At 55.7% G+C, this 26242-nt stretch overlaps 1 protein-coding gene across 2 annotated transcripts; it reads right to left on the reverse strand.

Annotated features, from left to right (window-relative positions):
• Positions 1 to 9: 9 nt before the first annotated feature.
• CARNS1 (carnosine synthase 1) lies at positions 10 to 26242 on the reverse strand. 2 transcript variants are annotated; one of them, XM_030561011.1, is made up of 10 exons: positions 26127 to 26242; positions 18871 to 18889; positions 17105 to 17357; positions 16581 to 16670; positions 10302 to 10789; positions 9716 to 9914; positions 8961 to 9046; positions 7870 to 8101; positions 6129 to 6400; positions 10 to 2803 (listed from the first exon to the last, which is right to left on the reverse strand). In XM_030561011.1, the coding sequence occupies exons 2-10, from the start codon at positions 18871 to 18873 to the stop codon at positions 1568 to 1570; spliced, it is 2859 nt and encodes a 952-aa protein (XP_030416871.1). In that variant the 5' UTR covers positions 18874 to 18889; positions 26127 to 26242; the 3' UTR covers positions 10 to 1567. The 2 variants fall into 2 exon arrangements, with proteins under 2 accessions (XP_030416871.1, XP_030416870.1); XM_030561010.1 differs by lacking the exon at positions 26127 to 26242 and adding an exon at positions 24433 to 24674.

The following is a 26242-nucleotide window of genomic DNA, read 5'->3' on the forward strand; positions in this document are numbered from 1 at the left end:
ACTGGGGCTCCACATGCTGGTTTGTTATTGTAGGGGCACTGGGGCTCCACATGCTGGTTTGTTATTGTAGGGGCACTGGGGCTCCACATGCTGGTTTGTTATTGTAGGGTCACTCAGAGGCACTGGGGCTCCACACTCCGGTTTGTTATTATAGGGGCACTGGGGCGCCACATGCTTGTTTGTTATTGTAGGGTCACTCAGAGGCACTGGGGCTCCACACGCTGGTTTGTTATTGTAGGGTCACTCAGAAGCACTGGGGCTCCACACGCTGGTTTGTTATTGTAGGGTCACTCAGAAGCACTGGGGCTGTATATCCACAGCCCTCAAAACTGCTGGGGGGTTGGGCCTGCTTTGTTAGTGTAAGGTCTTTGTCCTTCCTGGGGGCCACGCTTGCTAGTTAGTTAGCATAGGGCTGCTCTGGAGCCCTGTTATTGCTTGTTAGCATGGCTAGGGTTCCGTCATTAGTGCAGGCTCTTCAAGTGCTGGGGCTTCAGGCTCAAGGGGGTGAGTTCAGTGTCTCAGGTTCAGTGGGTTTGTAGGTTTCCTAATGAGGAGTTTGCATAGGGCACATGTTATCGCAGGGTCCGTGCTAGGACTTGGCCCACAATTGTTTGTTATTGCAGGGTTGCTGAGAAGCATGGGAGGGGTTGCATGTGGTGGTTTGTTGTTAGCTGGTGGGTTGCTGATGAGCTCGTGGGCAGGTTGCATACGGTGGTTTGCTATCAGTAGGGTTGAGGACCAGAGGGGTTGATTACAGTAGTTTGTTATTGTAGGGTTGCTGGCAAGCGGGGGGTAGTGAACAGTGGTTTGTTATCGTAGGGTTGCTGACAAGCACGGTGAGGAGGTAGCATACAGTGATTTGCTAAGGTAGGATGACTGAGAAGCATGAGGTGGGAGCAGGGAACATGTATAAAGTTGTTAGTTATTGGAGGGCCACTTGTAGCCTTAAGTCTCCACTCCTGGAGGCTCCAGCCCCTCAGTCCTTCCCCTCCCCCCATGGCTGAACAGACACTCCAGAACTGAGCTCGTGCCCAGGAGATTGGGGTCCGCAACATACAGCCTTTCCCAGGGCTGGTGGGCTTGTTTGCGGGAGTCAACTGGAGGATCTCATTGGGGAAGAAGTGGTCAAGGAGTCTGCAGAGAGGGTGGGGGACCTCTCCAGGGACAGGATAGGTCAGCTGAGGGAGGGAAACTAGAGGATCAGGACAGGGCAGCTGGGGGTGGGGAAGGGAGCTGGAGGAGCCCCAGAGGGAGCAGAACAGATGCCATACTGGTGCAATCCCATGTCACACACACATAGGTGGGCGTGGCTCTTACCAGAGCTGACACCAAGGGCCCCCTCCTAGGGGGTAAAGGGCCAACTGTGGGGAAAAAATAACCATAACACTGGGATACAGAGGAACCACGTAATGCAAGCACCGGTGCCCCAGCTGGTGGAGACACACCAGGGAGGGGGAGGCCAGGGGCTCCTCCAGGACCGGCTCTGAGTCCAGCAGGCCCTAGGGAGAATGGGGGGGAACAGGACAGAGGCAGTGGGGTGGCCCCCTCCCCGGGGGCTCCCTCGGTGCTATTTGAAGTGAGAGAGGAAGTAGGTGACAGGATAGTGGGGCGAGTCAATACCCAGCACCTGGCAGACACTCAGCAGCTTGAGGCAGGCCTCGCGGCGGCTGGGGCTGGCACAGGCCACGTTGCAGTAGGGCTCTTCGTATTCACGGGCAACAAGCTCATCCTCCAGCAGGTTGAGGCGGATGATGCCACGCTCATGTAGGGCCTGCAATGTCTCCACACTGGCTGTGGACTTGAGGGCCTTCAGGTGCTGTGACACCACACACATGACACCGACCATGTGGGTGCGCGGCTGGGCGTGGGCGGGCAGCAGCGGGGGCACCCCACAGGCCACCATGACCGAGGCAAGCATGATGTCCACCCCATAGATCTCCTGGATCCAGTCGCGCAGGTAAAAGCCGCCCATGCGGGGGTTGATCTCGATGAGCTTGGGCCCAGATGCTGTCAACTTGAGCTCCACATTGAAGATGCCGTTGGCCAGGCCGCAGCCCAAGCAGCACTGGTAGGCAGCGCGCACCAGCTGGGCCTCGCGGTCAGGTGCCAGGCAGGTGGGCATGCTGGCCGCCGTCTCAGTGAAGTGGGGCACGCGGGTGGGGCCGTTGTCGGAGACGAAGGCAGCCAGCATGCGCCCATCATAGATCACAATGTCCACGTCGTGCTCAGTACCGGAGACATACTCCATCAGCAGCATGGCGTTGCCCCAGCCCAGCCCGATGCCTGGGTGATCTGCATCCTCCCGCAAGTCTCGTGAGATCTTCTCGAAGTGCAGGTGGCACTGCTGCACGTCCTCCACCAGCTTGACCCCCACTGCGCCTGCCCCGTACTCTAGCTTCATGACGCCAGGGAAGGAGAGATGGCGGGCAGCCCGCTCCACGTCAGTGTGGTTCTCCAGGTGGCAGCAGGGAACGGCATAGAGCGCCTCTGAGGCCCAGCCAAGCGGGGCTTCCTTGCGCCGGCGCAGCAGGTGTTGGTGGGTGCGGCTCTTCTGCTTGGCCACCCGCATGGCGGCCACTGGGCTGCAGCGCAGGCCCAGCTGTTCACACACCAGGGCTGTCAGCACCATGCAGTCATCCCAGTAGGAGAGGCAGCCATCCAGGTGCAGGCCCCGCTCCCGCACCAGTGCCACCAGCCGCTGGGCATGCTCCTCGTCCCGCTTGTGCTCTGTGGTGTCATAGTGGATGAAGGTCTGCACCAGCTGCGAGGCAAAGTGGTTGGGGTCCGACTCCACCAGGTGAATCTGGAGCAGATATGGGGGGGGGGCACAAAGAGAAGGAGGGCGGGGGGAGAGATGCAGAGAAGTGGGAGAGAGATCAAACAGGGGTCACTAAGGACTGGGGCAGGACGGGCTCCATGCCCTCTCCCCCAGGCACCACAAAAATAGGACTGTCCTTGGGGATGGATCCATATCCCACGGTGGGATGCAAATAGGGTGTTCCACTCATATCCAGAAACCCGGCGTGGGGGAGATGGAATGGTCCACGTGCATCCAGACCCCACTGGGGGCAGGAGATGGAGGAAAAGTCCAAGCATTTTTAAGAAGGGAAATGGGATGGGTCCATGGGTGCCCATGCCTGAGGGGTGTGGGAAGGAGATGGAATGTTCTATGTGCATCCAGAGCCCATTGGGGGCAGGAGATGGAGGAAAGGTCCAAGCATTTCTAAGAAGGGAGATGGAATAGTCCATGTGCATTGAGGGAGGGAGATGGAATAGTTCACTCAACATCCATGGCCCCAGGGCCGGTGCAAGGATGTTTCGCACCCTAGGCGAAACTTCCACCTTGCACCCTCCCCTGTCCCCGAGCCCCCACCCTGAGGCGCCCCCCGTGGCAGCTCTCCCCCTCCGCCCTGAGGTGGCCCCCCTGCGGCAGCTCCCCACCCTTTACCCTGAGGCGCCTCCTCCGCCCCAGCTCACCTCTGCTCCACCTCAACTCCGAGCACGCTGTCACTGCTTCAGTTCTCCCGCCTCCCAGGCTTGTGGCGCCAATCAGCTTAGGCGCCACAAGCCTGGGAGGCGGGAGAAGTGAAGCAGCCACGGTGTGCTCGGGGAGGAGGTGGAGCAGGGGTGAGCTGGGACAGGGAGTTCCCCTGCGTGCCGCCCCACCCTTACTTGCTGCAGGTGGCCCTCCCCATACTCCCCTGCCCCAGCTCCCGCCACCTAAATGCCGGTGGCGACCTGGGTGGCTGAAGATCCTGCCACCGCAGTCGCGGCTGAAGAGAATGCCGCCCTCCAAATCCTAGTGCCCTAGGTGACTGCCTAGATTGCCTAAATGGTTGCACCAGACATACATGGCCCTATGAAGTGGGGAGGAGAAACAGAACGGTTCATTCACATCCAGGCCCCATTGGGGGTGGGGAGTGGTCTACTCACACCCAGGTTCCATATGGTAGAGGGGAGGAAATGGAACGGTCCGCTCCTGCCCAGGCCCCATTCAGTGGGCTGGGGGAGAAGGTGGAATGGTCCACTCACACCCAGGATGGGGGGGAGGATATGGAATGGCCCACTTGTGTCATGGAGAGGATGGAACGATCCACTTGTGCGCAGAAGGGGTGGGACTGGGAATGGTCCACTTGTGCCCAGGCCCTGTGGGGTGGGGGGGAGGAGATGGTGTTCATGGGCCTCATGTGCCCAACTCCATGGGGCATTCCTGGGCCCCAACGCAAGAGGAGATGGGACATTCCATCCAGGTTGGGGGGGCCAGTGCATCTGCACGTTCAAAGCTTTTCACGAACAAGCCCAGTGTGGTTGCTTCCAGTTCTGTGCAGGGGCTTTGGGACGGGACCAGCTGCCAGAGGGGCGGGGCCAGTACTGACACAGACGGGCACCTCAGCCTGCCTGGGCTGGTTGCCACCCTGGGCACAGAGGACCAAATCCCAGCCTGGAACCAACCTGGAGCTGCTGTCAAGAAAGTAGAGCTGGGGAAGTACACAGGAGTGCCCATAGCCTAGGAAACTGCACTCAGCATTGGTGGAAGGGATACAGGGCTGTGCCATGGGATTCCTTTACTCACATCTCTGAGCAGAGTCAATTTGCTTGGGATTTGTGTGTGTGTGTGTGGGGGGGGTGTTCCTGAGAAAGCCGAGAGCTGGCCTCATGAGATCTTTAACTCCAGGAGCTAACAATGTCAAGGCTGGGGAGGAGGATGTTAACTCCAGAGCCTAATGATCACGGTGTGGAAAATGTAACTTCCCTCCCATGAAGTGTCCACTCTGGAGCCCAAAGACAGCAGCACTATTAATTATTCCACTGCTGATCAATTTTCCAGGAACGTCCTGTCATTCCAGGGCTGTGGGCAGAATTGCCCACCTTTCCCCCCTCCCCTCCACTGAGGCTGGAGATGGGCCAGACTACTTGTTCCTACTTGCACAGTGGTGTGACACTGGGTGGGATACAGACCATTCCATTACACAGATTGCAGCAACCATCACAGACTGTATTTGCCTCAATTCAGTGTCTGGGCTGGGACCTGGTTCTCCTCTGTCTGGGCTCAAGCACTCATCTCCTCTGCCCCACACCACTCCCGTCCTATCCCTAGTATTCCTTCCCTGGCTGACATTCAGGCCCACCTCCTCATGTGCCCAGACGGCCTCAAAGCAGAGGCACAAGAGGGCATGGTGAAGGAAACGGAGAGTGAGAGCTGCAGGCTATATGAATGGTCCCAGTGATTTAAAACAGAGAGGTTCCTGTGTGGAGGAGATGAGACACCGGTGGCCCAGTGACCTGGGCCTGTGGGCCAGACTGGCAATGGATCTGATGGTGGGTGGACAGCCAGGGGTCAGAGTTAAGGTGATTTTCTCATCCAGAGATCTTAAGGGGCTCCCTGATATGCCCCTTGATGCATTACCACCCCCTCAGTAAAGACAGGTCTGAGCTGTAGCCCTAGGGCATACAGCTGAAGTAGCCAGCTGCACAAAAGTAACCATGGTAAACACTGGCTTATGTCCCTTCCAGGGCCTGCTCAGCTCCCAGGACTTGATGCTGCACACAATGGGCATGGGAAGCTCAGCACTCCAGAGATCCTGCCCCCAATCAGTCCCCACATTACCCTAGTGCTGGACCTCCAGCACATACCCTGACAAGGGTCAGGATGGACAGGACGATAATCCCCGGCTCACCCTCGGACAAGCACTTTCCCATCCACTTGTGACCTGGGCTGTGCTGCAGCAGCCCCATGGCAGAGGCTGAGGTGCGGTTTCTCTTCAGCTGGGATGCAGGGGGGAGCTCCTCTGTGGCTGGGATGTGGGGAAGACTCGAGGGAGTCCCCTCATGGCTGGGATGTCAGAGGGGGCTGGCTGGGATGTAGGGGAGGTAGTGAGGAGCACTCCCATGGCTGAGATGCAGGGGGCTGGCTAGGATGTGGGGAAGGGGCACAGAGGACTCCCCCCTGCAGCTGGGGTATGGAGGGTACATCCCCACCCTCCTCCATTGGCTCTGTCTTCCCTGATGCAGGCCATGCCATATTGGGTCGGACCCATGGCTATGGAGAGCTATCTCCCTCGGCTCCGCTCCATGGCGAAGAGCAGGGGCTGCGCTGGGCAGCCTGGGGCCCGGTTTCCGCATCTTACTTTTAGCCCGTAGGCCCTGGCCGCCTCCCAGACGAACTTTTTGCTGACTCCTCCGGCCCCGATCACCAGCACGTGCTTGCCCTCCATGAGGTGACACTGTGTACGCCGCAGCATCGTCTCCACCAGAGGACGTGAGGACTTGCCTGCCGGCATCCCCACTGCCTGACCCATGGACTCGAAGAATGCGCAGGTCTCCAGGCACAGCTGTGAATTCATCTCCAGAGCCATCAGCTGCAGCACCTGCTCCGACGAGGTCAGGAGGAAATCCACACCTGCAATGTGGAACAGTCAAGTCAAGGAAACAGCCAGGATGGGTGTGCAATAGCAGTCAGGCCCAACTGGAGAGCTCAACACGAATTCAGAGACCCTGACCAGACCCCCACAGGAATTGCAGGAGGTGCTGGATCAAGCAAATTCATTGATTCCAAGATCAAAAGGGATCCCTGTGATCATCTAGTTTGACCTCTAGTACAGCACAGGCCACAGAGCTTCCCTGAGCTAATTCCTGTTAGAATGAGAGTGGATCTTTCAGAGAAACATCCAGTCTTGATTTAAAAATTGCCAGCAATGGAGAATCCACCACAGCCCTGGGTAGGGTGTCTTTTGGCCTTAAATTCTATGAAAATAAAGGGGAAGAGAAGACAGGTCAGGGAACCTCTTCTTTCCCCCCTCTCATTATACAGGGACAGATCGATGAACCTGAAAGGTGGCAAATTCATAACTGATCCAAGGAAATACTCATTCTCAATTGCCCTGTGGGACTCATTGCCACAAGGTCTCAGTGTATCCAAAAGCTTAGCAGGATTTTTAGAAAGAGGCTTGGACATTTACCTGGCTGAGGAGACCATCCAGAGTTATGTTAAAAGGAAAATTTTAAAGTCTAACTCCTTAGAAAGTTTCACAGGGGTGGGTTATTCCAGAACACCCCCTAGGACAGGGGTTCTCATCCTTTTTCTTCCTGAGCCCCTGCTCCCAATGCCATAAAAACTCCACAGCCCAGCTGTGCCACAACGATTGTTTTTCTGTATATAAAAGCCAGGACTGACGTTAGGGGGTAGCAAGCAGGGCAATTGCCTGGGGCCCCACACCACAGAGGGCACTGTAAAGCTAAGCTGCTCAGGCTTTGGCTTCAGCCCTGGGTGGTGGGGCTTGGTGCCCCAGATTGCAGTCCCATGCAGCAAGACTTCAGCTTTCTGCCCTGGGCCCTAACAAGTCTAATGCTGGTTGTCTTGGTGAACCCCCTGAAATCTGCTCACGGCCCCCTAGTTGAGAACCACTGCCCTGGGAGGCTCCTTCTCCGGCTGCTTCATGGCAAGATGCATGGGTATTCTCAGAGACGGGAAACCAGGCTAGATGGGCCCCTGCTCTGGACATGCACGTGTGGCTACAGGCCTTTCTGAAGGTCCCAACTGGTCAGTGAATCCCTGCCCGTGAAGGTGCCATCCTCCCCTGGTCCTGCCAAGGGCAGCAACGCCCTGACCCTTTAACAGACCATGGGCCAAAGAACTAGGGCCAGGTCCCTAGCCCAGCCAGGCTCTGAGTGCTGGGGCAGTCGAGGGCAACTTTGGCCTGCGAGGGGGAGGCAACACAGCCAGCTTCACCCTACACTGCCCATTGTGGGATGCACTGGGAGGGAGCCCCTGCTCTGGATCCTCTCTGGCCGGATGAATAATGATCCAGTCCCTGTGAATCTGTGACTCCCCCTAAATAGTTAATGGCAACGATTAACAAGGCAGCTCACCAATCACATCAGTCTGGGCCTGTCGCCCGCCCCGCTGCTCCACCGACAGCCCCGCCTCCATCTCCAGGAAGGCCGCCATGGCAGCCTCGGCCTTGTGCTTGACCTGGGCACGGATGGCCGCAAGCTGGGCCTCATCTGTCATCCCCTGCTGCCGCAGGCCGCTCTCCAGGCTCTGGGGCACCATGGCCTGGTGCTTCAGGGGCTTATCAGACCGTCCCCCGCCGCACACCACCTGGGGGGGAACAAAACCCAACGCCATGAAAACCCCACACCTCCCCCCTGCCACCACACGCAGTGGGAGGTGACTGTGAGGTCATCCTGTGAACAAGATTGGTGCTAGCCAACCAGATCCTTCGCTTGCCTCACTGTTCCAAGAGCCCTGATTGGCTGAGGCTCTTTCCTCCCACTCAGGAAATGGAATGTACCATCTGCAAGGGTGGGTGGAGGGGGAATATGAGACAAAATAAACCCAGCCCAAAGCCAGCGGCACACTCTGCAGACAGAAGGATAAAGGTGAGCTTCTCACCTTTGACCCCCACTTGGCCTGGATTCAAAGGTCACAAGTGACAATGATGATAAGGTTTTTCATTTTGAGATTTTTGCCCATCATATTAAATACATTGTTTTTTGGACTGAGTTAGTCATGAAAGGTTCCACATAACTTTACCCATTGCCCTGAGCCAGCCAGTCGCCCACCTGGGCCAGATCAGAGCCAGCACCCCCTAAAGAAGGCCCCATGCCCCATTCCCTGACTTCTGAGACAGGCATCCCCCCAACCTTGGACCAGATTGGAGATGGTGCCCCCTAGAGGTGAAAAATATCATATCCCATTTCTTGCCCTTCCCAGCTAGCCAGTCCCACCCTCTTTGGCCTGGATCAGAGCTGGCACCCCCTAGAGGGGAAAGGCCCCATACTACATTTGCTTACACCCAGGGATGCTGCTGTATTTGTCTCTGTCAGAGCAGGAGTGATCACCAGCTTCTCACCGTATCAACCATTGCCGTATTCTGAGACTAAGTGGGGGCATGGGACCCAGCCAGCTGCATTGGCAGGGCGCGGTGAGGGTCACGTATTCACGGCTGCCCCATTACCTGGCTCAGCAGAGGCTGGTCACCCCAGGATCTGCAGACGACAGTGCAGATCCGGATCGCCAGGTCAGGCCTCGGAGATGTGCTGCCTGGGAGGGGTTAGGTGAGGAGGGTCAGAAGGGTAGGAAAGGAAAGAGGGAGAGAGGGGAGAGAAAGACAGATAGATAGGGAAATGGAGGACAGAGAGAGAGATGGAGAAAGAAATGGGGGGATGGAGAGAGGGGAGAAAAAAGAGATGGGGTGGAGAAAACAAAGGGAAGGTATGGAGGGGACAGAAGAGAAAAATGAATGGTGCAGGAATGGAGGGGGGTGGAAGGAGATGGAAAGAAGCAGCAAGGGGGGCAGAGAAAGAAATGGCATCGAGATTCATGCAAATCAGCTGCACAGAGTGGTGCCCTCCATCCTGAGGGATTCTGGGATTCCGGTAGGGCCACCACCCACTGAATGTATGGCAGCTCTCCCCCAGTGCCCAAAGGGATTCTGGGATTTCAGTATGACAGTGGTTCCCCCTGCCCCAGGGCAATATGGCAGTGACAGCCACCCCAGGGGATTGTGGGATTCCCAATATAGCACACGCCCCTTCCCTCCTCATGTCCCAAGCTAACCCACCTGCATTCTGCTTTTTCCCAGATCTTGCCCCATGACACCATCTCCAAAGTCTGGGCCAGGGTGGGGATTGGGGGTGGGCTCAGTGCATCATGACGACAGCAGGGACAGGTGATGAGGTGTGAGCCTCTCTGGCCAGGGGGGTCCCTTACTTGGGGAGGTGCTGTTGGGGGATTCGGGCTGGGTGAGGCGGGCAGTGGGGATGAAGGCCTCCAGCAGGGCGCTCTCCTCCTCCTCCAGGGTCTCCAGCAGTGCCAGCACAGCTTGGAGCACAGCTGCCTGCTCCACCTTGGCATGGAAGGTCACAGCATGGGCCCCACTCCAGCGCCAGCCTGATGGCTTCACCACCACCTGCAGGGGGCAACAGCACACTGCTCAGTGGGGCCAACCAGGCACAGCCAGTGCCCCCAGCACTAGGCCCCCCCCATCCATACCCAAAGGGCTTCCCTCTCACCCTTCCCCATGAATCTCACCCTCTTACAGTGCCCCTTCCTCAGCTGAAGGGCCCCCCATAGATCTCCCCTTCTGGCTGTGGGTCCCGCCTCCCCGCAGGCTCACCTGACTGTAGGGGTTTCCCCAACTCCTGGCTGTATGCTCCACCCCCAACACATCATCTGGATGTAGGGCCCTTCCCCCTTCCCTCGCCCCCAGCAGGCTCACCTGACTGCAGCCCCCTCCCAACCCAGCAGACTTACCTGGCTGAAGAGCCCTGCCCCCCATCCATCCCGGCAGGCTCACCTGGCTATAGGGCGCCATGGCGCTACCCTGCAGGAAGGCCTCGATCTCCTCCTGGATGAGGTTCTCCTGGCCCTCCTTGCCGCTGAGCTCCACCATGCAGACAGAGCGCTCAGTGGTGACGTCCCGCAGTGGGCGCAGCCGCTTGAAGGTGAAGGCCAGCGTGGGTGGCACCTCCACTTTGGCCCGCTGGTCCAGCAGCTGGCGTGTCAGCAGCTTGTCCTCCAGCAGGCGGGCCAGCTCCCCCGAGCCACCCGTGGGGCAATCCAGGTCGCGCGCCAGCTCCCCTGCTGACTGCCCGTGCTCCTTGCATGGGCCAAAGGAGCCCATGAAGTAGGTGACACGGCGCGGGGGCGAGAACTCGTCCAGGCATGTGCACCCACCCAGCTCGAAGGAGACAGCCTTGGAAACCAGCAAGGACGACTCGCCGGGGTGCTGCTCAGAGGGCACCTTGGCCAGCCAGCTGGGCGACAGGCACAGCAGCATGTTACCTGGGATGGGGGAAGAGATGTGGAGAGATGGGGAAGGGCAAGGGAATACAGAGAAATGGAAGGGGGAGGTCCGTGGTGAAGGAGGGGGAAGGGCAAAGAGGAGTGGGTAGAGAGGAGGACAGTCTGTTACCATTACATCACCAGCAGCCAATCAGAAAGCGAGAGAGCTGCTATTTATACATCAATTAACTGACTTTCCTCTCCTCTCCCTACATTTCACAAGGTAGGAAGGTGCTGGCCTGTTTTGTACTTGGGAGTTCAGTAGGGGGTGCTCTCCCCAAGTACTCACTGCTTCCCCAATGCTCCAGCGTCCCCCAGCATAGTATCATGGGGCACTATGCCACACGAAGCAGGGCAGGGTGCTCAACAGGGGGCGCTCTGCCTTTGCAATCTATGCCCCCAATGCCCCAGTGCAGAACTATGGGGCACTATACTGTAGAGCGTGGGGGGCACTCTCCCCTTGTACTCAGCACTAACTCCCACAAGGGGGCACTGTGCTTCTGGTGCCACCTTAAATAAGAGACACAAACCAAGATCTTTAACCACTTGTGGCGCTCGGATATGTGGAAGAATCAAACTCCCTTCACTGCATTCTAGGCTTCCCCTGTGGCTCTTGTCCTGCTGTGGGATGGCTCAACAACTGCCAACCCCACAGGTGGCTGCACTGCAGGGCCATGAGAGGGACCCCCTGGACAGCATGTGTCAAGCAGCTGGATTCTCCCCAGCGAGGAAAGAAGGTCCTTGGAGCACTTTCTTATCAATGACTGATGGAGCTGAGCTGCTAATTGTATTTCTCCACAGAGCTCCCACCCCGGGCTCCGGCTTCCTGTCAAGGGTAAGCGGCTTTAACAATGGCAGGAATCATCCCGGGGCCAAAGGGAAACTTGAGCTGCTTGGCTCCAGTTCCCAGCCCCCAGCGAGGGAGACTAGGCAGGCGAGTGCTAGGAATGTGGAACAACAGCTGGCAGCCCTCCACTTGGGCCCAGGCTGGAGTCCTTCAGCCCAGGGACCTTGCTAGGACAAGGTTACAGCTGAGAGGAGAGGCCGGGACAGTCCCAAGCGCAGAGCCAGAGCCGGTCAGGGGTGTAACAACAATCTTCAGCCTACACAAAGAGCTAGGGGCGGCCAGACCAGGGTTACACTTGCTCCTGCTTCCTCATTCCCCTCTGCTACAATCCACCCTCCACACACACCAGCTCCTCCATCCACTCAGCCCCCACATATCAGCCCCTCTCCCTTCCCATACACCATCCCTGCTCCATCCACCCCACATACACGCTGGCTCCTCCCCCATCCCCCACATACCAGCCCCTACCCCCCGATCTGTCTCCACCACACACACACTAGCCTCTCCTCCTACCCACCTCTCATATTAAACCCTCCCCCTTCCTCTATTCACCCACACACACAGACTATTCCCCATCTACCCTTATCCACCCCCTGCCCATGTCCACCCCCCCTTTGCTCCTATCCATTACCCCCCACCCTTTGGCCTATATACCCACCAGCAACCTCTGATCCTAGACATCCTCTGGTTCCTCTGACCACTTCTCCCCCTATGCTGCCATTGCCCTGCTCCTCCCCACTTTGATTCCAGTCAGTTTCCTCCTCCCCTGCTACTGGGGGGGGCAGGAGGGGCAGGAGGGGCAGGGTTCATCATTGAGAGCACAGAAGAGAGAGTCCCCCTACTCTCAGTTCTGGTGCCTGGCACCACCACAGCTGGAAGCAGCAATGGCTGGGAAAGCCCCGCTCTGCCCCTGCATCCCCAGGCTGGAGCATGCCCAGTCACTCTGTGGGACTGACACATGTGCAGCCTGGCGGAATGGATGGGATAGGGATGCTAAGTGAGGACGGAGTCCACAGAGGATTTAGCTGCCCACATTTTCCCAAGCATGTGCACACTCCGATTTTTCAAAGGCTGATAATTTAGCCAAATTTGGTTGCCTTCCCACAAGGCCAGCAAAAGGCAAGTCCCTGACACCAGGGCGAACTGCCCCCTGTCCCTCCCGCCCCCCAAATTTCTAGTCCAAGCTCCAAAGCTGGGGGTGGGGGACTAGAGCATTTCAGAGAATTATTTTTTCACAGCTTGTTCCCCCCCCCTTAGAAATGGCTAAACCATTTGGGCTGAAATTTCCCCCCAAAAAACCAGCCTGAATCAGACTCCCAGCATGGAAGAGTTCTGCAACTGAAAACAGGGTCTTAGAATGGAAAGTATCAGGCAAACTTTATAGGCAAGTGCTACTTGCTCCAGGGCCCTTGGCTGCGTCTCATGTAGAGCGGCTGCCCCAACTCAGATGGAGAGCAGATCTGATCCAGCCATGTCCCTGTTTGCAGTGCCTCCAGGGCTAGTAACCCTCCTCACCACCCAGATCACTGGGCCCTGCTTGAGGGGAGGGAGGGGAATCAGGAAGTGAGGCACCCAAGGGTGGAGGAGGAGCTGCCCTGAGCAGCCAATGGGACTATTTTCTCAGGCAGATTAACATGTATCTCTGAGGGCTGTGGATGCACCCCTGGAATAGGTCCTTGCTGACTCAGAAGTGTCATTTGAATAGAGAGATCCTGGCATTCAGTGCTTCCCCTTTGCAGCCTCTCTGGACCTGCAGAGTCTATAAGCTCCACAGGGGCAGGCAGAGGAGCTGGAGTCAGAATTACCCTCTCGAGGGGATAAACTCTCCTCGAGGCTCGCATAGTTTGCAAATTGCAGTTAAGAGATAGAGCATCTATTTGCATACCTCTCCTGTATATATTTTCCTAGAACCCCTCACCTCGCAAACAGTAAATCCATGACTTTTTTCTGAACTGATTTTTACACCCTAATCTACCCACGTATGTGTGTACATGCACATACTGGTTTATATGCCCAATTATAAAGGGTAATATATATTTTTCCTTTGGCATTTATCCTAAGTGCACTGCCCCACACACATTGGTGCTTATTTCTGCTGCTGCCTAACAAAATGTGTAATGCTTAAGAGTAGAACTGGACAAACTCTTTCGGCTGCTGCATTTTTGGCTGAAAAAATTTGATTTGGGTCGACATTTTGCAGATGTGTTAAATTTACCTAATTGTTTTGGTCAAAAAAATTTCCCTCCCCTGCTCAAAATTCCAAAATAATCAAAATGTTTTGATTTTTTTTATTAAATCACTTTTTGCTCAGAAACGTACTTTGATTTTCTTAAAAATGTTCAAACTCAACTTAAATGTTTCATTCAGCCCCAAACTAAATTTTTTTATATATATATTTTAGTTTATTGAATGTTTCAAACTTTTTTTCCAGACCAGCCAGCAAATGGAAAAACGTGTTATTCCCACAGCGCTAATGAAGAGCCTTTGTTTCCTTTCATAAACCAAACAACAAATAAGGAAATTCCTAGATTAAAAAAAAATGTCGCTAACCCAGAATTTGGATGATAAATAGCTCCAGTTGATTTAAATGGTGTAATTAGAACATCATAGTTCAATTTTTTTTTAAGTTGGAAAGTCAGGAAATTGGAAGGTTCAAGGAATACATCAAAAAGTCAATTCATAAATGTCTTGGTTATTGTTTTACTGTCCCTATATCTTGACTCTGCTCCCGATGTAGATTGGGGGTTAGCAAGCAGGTTTATAAGGGGCAGAGTTGGGATCAGGGGATGGTGGTCAGGATGTGATACTAGAAACTGAGCTGAATTCTGACTGTGACACTGCACCCCATATTCTTCATAGAGATATTGTTATGGTATGGGTATGGCATAACTAAAATGTGTTATATGCAAGATGGGTCATGTGAGATATCATTGGAAAGGTTATGATGTACTGCATATGATTATCCTATTTGTATGCAAGTATCATTTTTTTATAGAAAGTTAGGAATATTGACTATACATCTGTACTACAAAAGTGTTTGCAGCTGGGGAATGCCCACTAGACAGAATACAATCAGTCTAGCTGGCTCCCTGTGAGGAAAAGCCATTAGAAAGAACAACAGGTCTCAGAAGATGTTAATCACCCACAGAAAAGTCTTCCTGGGGACACTACAAACAACCTCTGACTCATGGCTGCTTTGACACTGCAGGGTCATGTGATCAAGTCATCTGGTACTGGATTCCATGATAGAATACCAGTATTTTTCCACTGGGGGGTGGGAGATTCCCGCCATATGTAAAACCTATTTAAGTCAGGGGAGTGATATATTCAGGGTGGTTCTTCACTGAATTCCTGCCCAGTATGACTGCTGGTAAGATCTAAGAAGAAAAGACTGAGTGGGGGAGAAGGACTGAGCCCAGGCTGAAAAGGTGTCTGGCTTGTGAAAGAAATACCTGGAGTTTTAAGGTGCAAGCAAGAGCACCTTCAAGAATTTCTGCAATCTGCCTAAAACAACATTCTTCAGATGCATGGAGTGGGCTTTTACCCACAAAAGCTTATGCCCAAGTAAATATGGTCTTTAAGGTGACACTGGACTCCACCTTGTTTTTGTGGATACAGACTAACACCACTAGCCCCCTGATACTTGGTAAGAAATTATTACTTGTAACCAGTTTAGTAATTTAAGCTTAGCTTGCATGTTTGTTTTATTTGCTTGGTAATCTGCTTTGATCTGTTTGCTATCCCTTATAATCACTTAAAATCTCTCTTTTGTAGTTAATAAACTTGCTTTTGTTTTCTCTGAAACCAGTTTGTTGAATTCATGCGGGGGGGGGGGGCGGGGGAGGGACGCTGTGCAGATCTTCCTCCACAGTGAGGGAGGGGGCAAATTTCAATGAGTTTATGTAACCCACACACCTCCTGGGTGTGGTGTTCTGTAGTGGCACTTGAGACCACTTAGAGAGCAATTAATGAGTCTGCTCTACAGCCTTAGCTAACAGCCAGTTTAGTTTATGCAGTAGAGGCTTGTGCACTAAGCGCCAAAGGTCCCAAGTTTGATCCTGCCTGCTGATGACTGGGACCTGTTAGCATTACACTTATGTTGCATATTTCTGTGTGCAGCACACGATACAATTTTGGGTTTACACTCCATTGGGGGTGTGCACTTGAGTGCTGGGCAATTCCCTCGCTGAGCTTTCCCATGCAGAGCTGATCTCAGTGTCTGTTTTTGTGCAGCTGGGCGTGTCCTTCCTTATGTGTGTGTGTGTGTGTGTGTGTGTGTGTGCTGGAGGAGGCTTCAGGGCCTGGCTCAGCAGGACAGTAACGGAGCCCAGGCTGATGGGTCGGGCAAGCCCAGTAGTACCCAGTACATCAGGTGGCACCCCGGACGGGGCAGGGCGGGGGGGACCCGTCACACTGACATTTTCAAGTAAATAATAGGTTGTTACAAGAAGGAGAGTGAAAAAAAACAAACAAACATTCTCCTTAATCTTGGATAGGACAAGAAGCAATGGGCTTAAATTGCAGCAAGGGCGGTTTAGGAAAAAGTTCCTAACTGTCAGGGTAGTTAAGCACTGGAACAAATTGCCTAGGGAGGTGGAGGAATCTCCATCACTGGAGGTTTTTAAAAGCAGGTTAAACAAACACCTGTCAGGAACGGTCTAGCTATTAGTCTTGCTGTGAGTGCAGGGACCTAGTCTAGATGATCTACTGACGTCCCTTCCAGTCCTACACTTCTATGATTCTACTATTATTTTGGGTTTAACACCATAACATCCTATGTTTTATTACAGTCCCATGGCTGTGCCAGAGTTGGTCCCAACTGAGCACGTCAGCCTGGGTATTCAGGGCAAATGAGGCACTGAATTCCCACCCATTCCTTGATTTAAGGGAAGGGGGAAACTCACAGCGTATGGGCAGGGCAGGGATACAGGATGTGGCACTCACCGGGGCACTGGGAGCTGCCCTCCAGCAGCACAGACAGGTACGAGGTCGGGGATCCCAGGATGCAGATGGTTACATCCCCTGAGCTGAACCCTAAGAGATACAGGGGAGAAATTAACCACTTATTCCCGCCAACGGCACTGTGCTGCCCTTTAGGCTTTGGGGCTAAGGGGTGCCACGTGGCTGCCCTCCATACCCAGCCATGCTCCATCTCCTAGCCTGGTGCTAAGGGCAGTGCTGCTGGAACTAGGGGTTGCCCCTCATATACAGGATTTACAAAGCCACGGACTAAGGGGTACCATGCGGCTGCCCTTCATACCCCAGCCGTGCCCCATCTCCCAGCCTGGTGCTAGGAGGTGCTGTGATGCTGCCATCCTTACCCTGACCATGCCCCACCTCTCAGCCCAGCACTAGGGGGAGCTGTGCTCCCAGATCCCCCTGGGTTGGTGCCACAGGAGGGGTTTCTGTAGGGCAGTGCTGTGGTCCCAGCATGCGAGTGGTGGCATCCTGGGTGGAATGGCATGCACCTGTTCTGGGCTCCTTGGTGCGGTCGACTGTCTCCGGCAGCCCCTCCTGCTGCAGGGTGCATTGCAGCAGGTCGTAGTAGTAGGTGGTCCAGGCGTGTGCCTGGGTGTCCTCCGGAGAGAACTTGCAGTCCAGAGACACATCCTGGCGCCAGGAGGGACACGGGGGGCTGAGCGATGGCAGGAGCTCCTGCTCAGCCCAGTCCAGCTCCTTCAGGATCAGGGGCTGATCCGCATTGATCTGATCCAGAGCCAGCTGCAAAAGAGATGGGGATGGGAGTGTGAATCCTGGCACTAGTGCCCTGGGGCACAGATCCCCCTGGAGTCCAGGCTGAGAGTGTTAATCCTGGTGCCCAGGGCATGGATCCCCCCAGGGATGGCGCTGGGAGTGTTAATCCTGGCTCCCCAGGGCATGGATCCCCCCGGGGGCAGGGCTGGGAGTGTTAATCCTGGTGCCCCAGGGCATGGATCCCCCTGGGGATAGGTGTGTGAATGCTGATTCTGGCGCCTCAGGGGCATGGATCCTGCTGGGCAGGGGCTGGGAGTGTGAATGCTGTTGCTGGTGCCCCAGTGCGTGGATCCCCCCTGGGGCAGGGCTGGGAGCGTGAATGCTGCTGCTGGTGCCCCAGTGCGTGGATCCCTCTGGGGGCAGGGCTGGGAGCATGAATGCTGGTGCTGGTGCCCCAGTGCATGGATCCCCCTGGGAGCAGGGCTGGGAGCGTGAATGCTGGTGCTGGTGCCCCAGTGCGTGGATCCCCCTGGGGGCAGGGCTGGGAGTGTGAATGCTGGTGCTGGTGCCCCAGTGTGTGGATCCCCCTGGGGGCAGGGCTGGGAGTGTGAATGCTGGTGCTGGTGCCCCAGTGCGTGGATCCCCCTGGGGGCAGCGCTGGGAGCGTGAATGCTGGTGCTGATGCCCCAGGGCATGGATTCCGCTTAGGAGCAGCATGGCTTTGGCTGGGAGTAAATCCCCACAGGGTGGTAAGGCAGGTGCCAGCTGCCCGGAGGCAGCAGAGGCCATGGCAGGGGTGGGTTTTCAAACAAAGCATCGCTTTTTCCTCCCCAAAGGGGGCGGGTCACATGGAGCTGGAGCTAAGCGGCTTGAGGAACAAGGCTGTAAACAGATCAATCTGCCTGGGTCAGTGAGCTGGGGGAGGGAGGCTGAAAGAGAAGTAGGGAGAAGGGGAGAGATTTCTGATTCCTGATGGGACACGTCACTCCTCTCTTTCTCCACCCACACCCAGTGCAAGACCTCCCCAGAGCTGTTGTGCAACAGTGCCCTGGCACAGCACAGCTGGGGCTTCAGTGCTGTGTTCTTCCCCACAGCGGTGCCCAGCCAGAGCCCCAGTGCTGTGAGCTTCTCCACAACAGTGCCCCGGGATTTCTGGTGCTGCAGTCTTCCCCATAGCAGTGCCCTGGAAGTGACCCCTTGATTCCTGGTGCTGCGGTCTTCCCCACAGCAGTGCCCAGCCAGCAGTATGGCTAGAAGACTCCCACACTGTTATGGTAATTTGCAGGAGTCTCCCCATGTCTGAGGGAATCAGACACCATTTTCCCCTTTATTAGCACTGGTACAGCAGGGCCTGCCTCAGACCTCCCTCCTCCCCAGCTGGACCCCCCACACACACACTTCCCTGCCTCCAAATCCTTCTGCTAAGCTCCTGGGGCTGAGAACACTGGTTCCTACTCAGGACTGTAGGGCCCAGAAGTGGTTTTTGGTGATGTGAGGCAGGGCGGGGGCTGGATGGGGAAGAGGAGCAGGACAAACTCACCATCCTGCCAGCAAAGAAGCTGCAAGAGAAAAAAAAAGAGAGAAAGGCACCAGTTGCAGGTTTCCATGGGCAAGGGGGAGCAGCTTGTCACCCCATCTTCCACCCACAGGGGGTACCAGTTGCATGCACTGCTCAGCCCTCATCCAGCATTCACTGTACCCACAAAGCTGGGGCAATTCCAGTGTCAGGCTCCTGCGCCCACTCCTGAATACCACTAGGATAGCAGGGGCTGTGGATCAGGATTGAGGGGCCCCAGCATTGCTCTGTGGGAGGAACCCAGGGCTGGGATAGCAGGGGCTGTGGATCAGAATTAAGGGACAGTGGCAAAGTGGTGAGCTTTGTGACCCCTGAGCATTTTAGCTGAGCTGCCCCTGCTCTGAGTGTCAGTGATGGGGACAGTTTGCCCGAGGCGGAGGGGGCGCCCTCGTGTCTGGGCCCATGTCCTGGCTGTTTACTGTGCAGTTCCTCCTAGCCACTGAGCTGAGACATTCCGAGGACAGAGTCTGCTTAAGCTAATTCCCCCAAACGCCTACTGCTGGCTCAGCAGAGGCTACAGGGCCCCTCTCCCTAACCCCACTGGCTCAGAGCTCTCTGCCCCTGGGATGCTGCTGAGGAACCAGTATCCCCAGACCCCAGGATCCCAAGAACACAGGAGTCCAAGGCCGGTGTCACACCCAGCTGACAAGGCAGGATCGTTCCTCATGGGAGCAGGGCTGGGCCGGGGCTTCAGCTCTTCCCTTGGGAAAGGGCAGAGGAACCGTGAGAATGAGAGGCTGAATTTATAGCACGTCCCTCATTTTCCTGAGCCAGGAACACAACCCAGGAGTCCCAAGCCTTGCCCATCAGCCCATCCCTCCTTTCTTATCTTTTCTCCAGCAGCTGCCATTCCCTTGCCCTTCCCAGCAAAGCTATTCCAGGGCAAACTTCTCCCCCACACTCCCTCCTGCCCCTGGTGGTGAGGGTAAGGTGAGCTGTCAAGGGTAGCCCCTGGGCCAACTGACTGGTCACTGTGGGGGTCTTCTCAGACAGTCCCTGCCCTTCACCCACCAGGCACCACCCCCAGGGCTCTGGGCTGGAGCTGGGACACTGTGGGGGGTGCTTTGCTGCAGAGAATGGGGTGGCAGATACAGTAGGAGTTGCTATCCCCTCGCAGGCAGTGCCAGCCCCCAATGCCCCAGTGCAGCACTAGGAGGCACTGTGTCATGAGATGCTTCCTTTTGGACATATACCACAGCCCTGTCCCCTGGTGGTCAAAGGTCCCATTTGGACACAAGTATCAGAGAGGCAGCCGTGTTAGTCTGGATCTGTAAAAGCAGCAAAGAGTCCTGTGGCACCTTATAGACTAACAGATGTATTGGAGCATGAGCTTTTGTGGGTTATGCATCCAACAAAGTGCGTATTCACCCACGAAAGCTCATGCTCCAATACGTCTGTTAGTCTAGAAGGTGCCACAGGACTCTTATCAATCCCCCCCAGAACCAGTCCCAGATGGTCTCTCCTCACTGCATCTTCTGCACAGGTGTGCAGTGGCACTGTGGGGTGTTAATCAGTGCCAGGCCCCACCCCAGATGCAGCTGCACCTCAGCACAGGGTAAGGCATTCCCTCTATACACAGCTGCCAGGCTCCATCCTAGAGATGGCTGCACCGCAGCACCTAGTGAGGGACCCCTGCCATACTCACAGCACACCTCAGAGGGTGTAAGGGGGTGAAGTTACGGCCGGAGCTTCCCGCAGGGGCACAGGCATACCCGAGGTGACCCTTCCACCCCCAGTGGATTAACAGGGACATGCAGCTCTGCTTGGGGAGGGTGGGAATCCCATTACTGGGCACTCCCTCCCTCCCTCCATCTGTCTCATTCCCTTGCTCCCTGCCCAAGAAAACAATCACCGGGGAAAGGGATGAAAAATGGATTATGTGAAATTAAATGCGGGGCAGAGACGGCCCCTGCCCAGGAAGGGGCTGAGGGGACACTGGGGGTCAGAGCAGAACAGAGAGGACCAGGGCAGAGACGTCCACTCCCTGGAACTGGACAGGATTGGTGGGGGGGAGGGAGGCAGGATATTACCTCTCTCCCCTACAGGGCCCATGGAGCCAGTTAGTGCAGCAAGGGCAAGATGTGGATGGACGGATTCCTGGCCAGATGGACACGGCATCCCTAGCTGGGCCCTATGTTCCCCATCCTTACTCCCTGGGGCCTGTGAGAGGCCAGGGCTGTGGGGGAAGCTTCAGGCAAAGCACCTTGGGAGCAGGGATTGCTTTGACAGTATGGGAATCCCTGAGCCGGAATAGCATGCCCCGGCCCCAACCCCCACCTGGCTTAACAACATTGAAGTAAGAGGGAGGGCCTGGAATCAGGAGGATCCCTCCAGCACACAGCCACCTCTACGCATTCCCAGTCTGGCTCTATCTGTGCAGGCAGGACAGGCCCCTCTGCCTGTGCAGTCCCTCAGTCCTACCATGTGCCTTTCCCTCACTTCCAATCACTCCCATGCCAAGTGCCACAGCACCAGGAAGCGAGAGCAGGTGCCACCAATAAGTGGACCACGGGGGGCCAGTGACACCCCATTCTGGGCAGGTTGTGCCCTCCCTCGCTGGACAGAGGCCCAACCCAGTGACATTTGGGCAGCCCCTGGCACAGCTTGCCATGCCCGTGAAGCCGCATGGGGTTCTGCCCAACAGCAGCTGGCATGTTAAAGTGCCTCTCGCTCTGGAATCAGAGTCCCGGGCAGCCTTGATTTGTGCAGAGCCCCATGAGCCAGTGATGGTGTGGTGCCAATCAACATCAGTCCACCGGAGCCAATGAAGACAGATCCGCAGCTGGCATCAAAAGCAGCATCACTCCACTTGAGTCTGTGCCCACTTGCAGCAGCTGACTCTCTGGTCCCACATGTTACAAACAAACAAACCCGCTCCCGCGTCACCGACGCCACCTGGAATCACTCCCAGGAGGCAAGTGTGTGGGCTCCCCTCCCCCTCCCCTCCAATCTGTGGTCATCCAGCGCTGCGACAATGACACTTTCCCCTTTGTCTAGAATCCCTTTCCCTCCCTGCTTCCCTGTGCTGAAGCGTTTGGGTTGCAAGGCAATAGGAGGGCAGGGAATTACAAATTCATCTCACATAACTGGTGGAACTGGAGTTTAATTATAGGAAACAAGACACATTATTCTGGCAGGGAAGGACGGGTTTGTGCTGAAGGGGTAAAGACACTGGACACCTGGGTTCAATGCCCAGCTCTGTCACTGTCTCCTCTGTATGACCTTGAGCAAGCCCCTGAATGGTCATGCCTCTGTTTCCCCATCTGTAACACAGGGATAATGATCCTTTATTTAAATTGTAAGCACTTCAGGGCAGGTGTTGTCTCTCATTTTGTGCCTGTGCAGTGCCCGGTGTAACAACAGAGCCCCAACCTCATTGACTCTACGTCCGTGTGCAGCACCTGACATGACAGGGGCCCAATCTTGCTTGAAGCACATATGCACTACCATCATACAAATAATACATTGACATAGAAAAGCATTTTGTTTGTTCTGTAAAGAAAATTTGCATTGGAGATCAAATTGGAACCAACACCTTACTTTAAAGAACATCCAATTTAGAACTGGAGTTTGAGATGTTGAAAGTCAAGCCAGGAATAAGCCTTGTAACTTCTGAGAGCTTCCTGGGAGCTGGATGGCTAAAGACATTAGTCAGCTTTGGAAACCACAAGCTTGACTTCAAAACAAGCTCCTTTTTTATCATCACAAACCCTGATGCCAAGGGCTAGGAAGAAATGGCTGTGATTCCATCGCCCTTTAGGGTTATAAAGATTTCCCAAATTCCAACACAGGGGATAATGCTTAGGCATTATAATTTAAGGCAGTGTTTCTCAGGGACAGGAGCGCACTTTATGGGAGAGCACAGAGAACTAACCAGGAGCCCAGAGTGTGGGCAGGGGGAGGGTTATGACAGACCTCAACTGTTCCCCAGTGTCCCAAAATTAATTTAAATAGACGTCTCCAACTGCTGTGGGTGAGAAGAAAGACTCTAAAATGTGATCTGAGGAGAAATGACACCTCAGTAACTGCCTGAGTTTGCACAGAGCCGGAGACAGTAGCTCTGACAGCTGCGAACTGCCCCAGTGTGACCTATGCAGCAACGTTTACCCGAGTCTGCACAGAGCCTGAGACAATAGCCCTAAACTGTGTGAACCACCCCCAGTGTGACTGATGCAGCAGCGTTTGCCTGAATCTGCAGACAGTAACTCCGAGAGGCATGTCATGTCCCACTCATTTCAGGAGTTGCTAACTCAGAGGACACTTTCAATGCTGACCCTTTTGTGGCAGCTTCCTGCTTGCAGCATCTGGGTAACACTGATTTAAGGCAAGGAGAGTAATGAAAAGTGCTGTGTGGATACACTGATTTGTTTTCCACCCAAGGCCTGTCTGCCTGCATCTTCCAGCCCCATTCTGGGCCCTACAAGTGAATCCCTCATTAATACACTCCCCAGTCAGTCGGGGTCACTCTTCACACCAGGGCTGCCCCTGAGGATCAGAGATGTGTTTACATTTAGCAGCCCAGTGGAGATGGAGGTGACTCAGCGATCCCAGAGCCAACGCACAGGTGTGGAGCTGAGTGGTGCCAAGTAATGGTTTGTACGCCCATCCCACAACCACAATCTCCTCTGCATGGGTAGAGCTCTGAGGCAGGGGAAGAGATCTGCCAGACCAGAGCTCATGGCAGAATTGGGGCCAGGACCTGTCCCTAGCCTCTGTCCTACCCTAACATCTTCAGCCAGATGCAATCTGCACCTATGTGCAGCTCTGGTGCTGTTATTATAGAGAGCCATCGAAAGACAAGCAAGGAACACAGTGACTGGATGCGACACAGACCCCTATGGGCACGGGCGGATCCCCACCTGGTGTCAATCACCAAGGCGCCATTGGAATCTGTGCTGATTTCCGTGTCAACCATGCACCTGGCTCAGGGGAGGTGCACAGTGACCTCACAGAGAGAGCAGAACCTCCCAGAAACGGCCCAGCCTGGCAGAATCTCCGCTCCAGCTGGGGATCGGACCCAGCGATCCCAGCGCAGCCTCGCGCCACATTCTCCCCAGGAATCAGTGTGGCGATGTTGCGGGAGGGGAAGCTCCCGGGGATGCAGCGAGGGGCCTGGGAAGCTGCCAGGCCGCAAGTCCCCGGGCTCACTGCTCCCGCCAGCCCCGGCGTGGTCCTGCACCTGCTCCCGGCGCGGCCAGCGCAGGAGCCCCGACTCCCTGGCCCTGCGTCTGCCCTGCGCCCCGCCACCCGGCCAGTCTCGCAACAGGCTGGGCTAGGGAGGCGGCCCGGGCAGCTCCGTGCCGGGATGCTGCCTGCTACCGCAGCCCCTAGCCCACCCCGGCTCCCCGCAGCCCCCAGCCCAGCTCCTCCCCGCTGCCCCCAGCCCCCTCAACCCTCCCGGCTCCCCTCAGCCCCCAGCCCAGCAGCCGGGGCACCGCGACCCCCAGACAAAGCGGCTCCGGCCGGTGCCTCTCCCCGGGTGCGGTGCTCGGACTCCCCAGGGCCGGGCCGGAGGCTCTGACCTACCCCCGGGCAGCAGCGTCTGGCTGGCAGCAGGAATGAGGAGGCTGGCGACGTCTAGAGATGAAGGCAGGCGGGCTTTATATAGCAACTTAGCTGGGGCATGCCCAGTGCGGAGCGCCCGGCTGGGGAGTGGGGAGCGAGGGTGCCGGGGGGCCGCGCCGGCTATTGCCACGGAGCGCGGGCTGTAAGTGCGGGGCTGGAGCGTGAGTCCCAAGAAAGGAGTGAGCAAGGGGGCAGAGTGGGACTATCGGGGAGTGAAAGCAGCAAAGAATCCTGTGGCATCTTATAGACTAACAGAAGTTTTGGAGCATGAGCTTTCGTGGGTGAATACCCACTTCGTCAGATTTCGTGAATACTCACCAAAGCTCATGCTCCAAAACCTCTGTTAGTCTATCAGGTGCCACAGGATTTTTTGCTGCTTTTACAGATCCAGACTAACACGGCTACCCCTCTGATACTATCTGGGAGTGAGTGTTCAAGGAAGCAGAGTGTGAGTCCCAGGGAAGGAGTGTGCAAAGAAGGGGCAGAGTGTGTGCGGGGGCAGAGTAAGAGTCTCTGGGAGCAAGTTTTCAAGGAGGGCAGAGTGAGTCCCAGGAAATGAGTGTGCAAGAGGGGCATGAGGCCAGCCTGGACCTGCCCACACCCCACCCCCATCATGTCCCCTTCCCTGCCACTGCGTCCTTGATAAACACAGGGCAGTCACCGCCCAAAAGCTTTACCACCACAGGGATAAGGTGCTGAGTAGTGCCCTGCACTCCTCCAGAACATCAAATCCACTTCTGTTGAAACCACTGCAGGACTAAGGAACATCCAGTCCTGCTACCTTAACTTAGGGGCAGCGTCAGATGCTTGCAACTCATGCAATCGTAGGGGGCCCTGAGGCAGCGAGGACCCCCCCCCATGAGACCAAGATGCTGCCCGCTGGGCATGAGTTGCTCCGTCCTGCTCAGTGCCATACAGGGCTCAAAATGTCACCCTCCGCACAGCGTGACTTCACATGCACTATCTGTGCAAGGTCACTGGTAGGACCCCTCAAAAAATCAGCTTTGGAGGAGCCCCACGGGACAAACACCACCCCTTCCTTAACTCTGTCCTCTGTGAATGATGCCCTAACCCATCCCCCACAGACTTGGCATACTCTTCCCTTCAGCTGAGATGGGGCACTGCCTGGGTAGGCCACACACAGAGAGCAGGATAAACTGACAGACCATGTCTTCGCTAAGGGAAGAATCTCATTTAGGGTGGGTTTAATGAGCATCAGCTGGCTACCCCAGCTATCCCCAGCCACTGCATTGGCCACCCCAGAGCTGCCAGGTGGTCCCACTCCTTGACCTAAGGATTCCCTTTGGACTATCACCTGCCCTGAGCTCTGGCATCTGTACTTCAGAGCCCCCCAGCAAGAAGAGACCATTGTGCTTCTTTCCTTGCACAGCCCCCCGAGCTCAGCCCAGAAATGAGTGGTGGGGCATGCCCCTCTCGCGTATCCAGCTGCCCCTAGCACAGTGTAGAGCAGCTGTGGTGCATGCAGATGAATGAAAATACAGTTCTGTGGGACACAGCACACCACACAGAGTGGCACATCTCCTCAGACAGTCCTCCTGGCCGCACCACACTGACTGTCCATGACCCCACTACCTCTTGCCACAGCACTGAGGAGCAGAGTTAAGGTTGGGGGGCAGAGCTGGGGTTTACCTTACCTCAGAATTTCCTGCTGTCAGTGGAATAAATGTAGGTGCAGGGGATGCTCTGCAACGATAAGAGACACTCCCTCCATTTCTGCTCTTATCCATCCATCCACAGGGAGGAGAGCACA

Source organism: Gopherus evgoodei, chromosome 4 (assembly GCF_007399415.2).
Source record: "Gopherus evgoodei ecotype Sinaloan lineage chromosome 4, rGopEvg1_v1.p, whole genome shotgun sequence".
Taxonomy (NCBI): domain Eukaryota; kingdom Metazoa; phylum Chordata; order Testudines; family Testudinidae; genus Gopherus; species Gopherus evgoodei.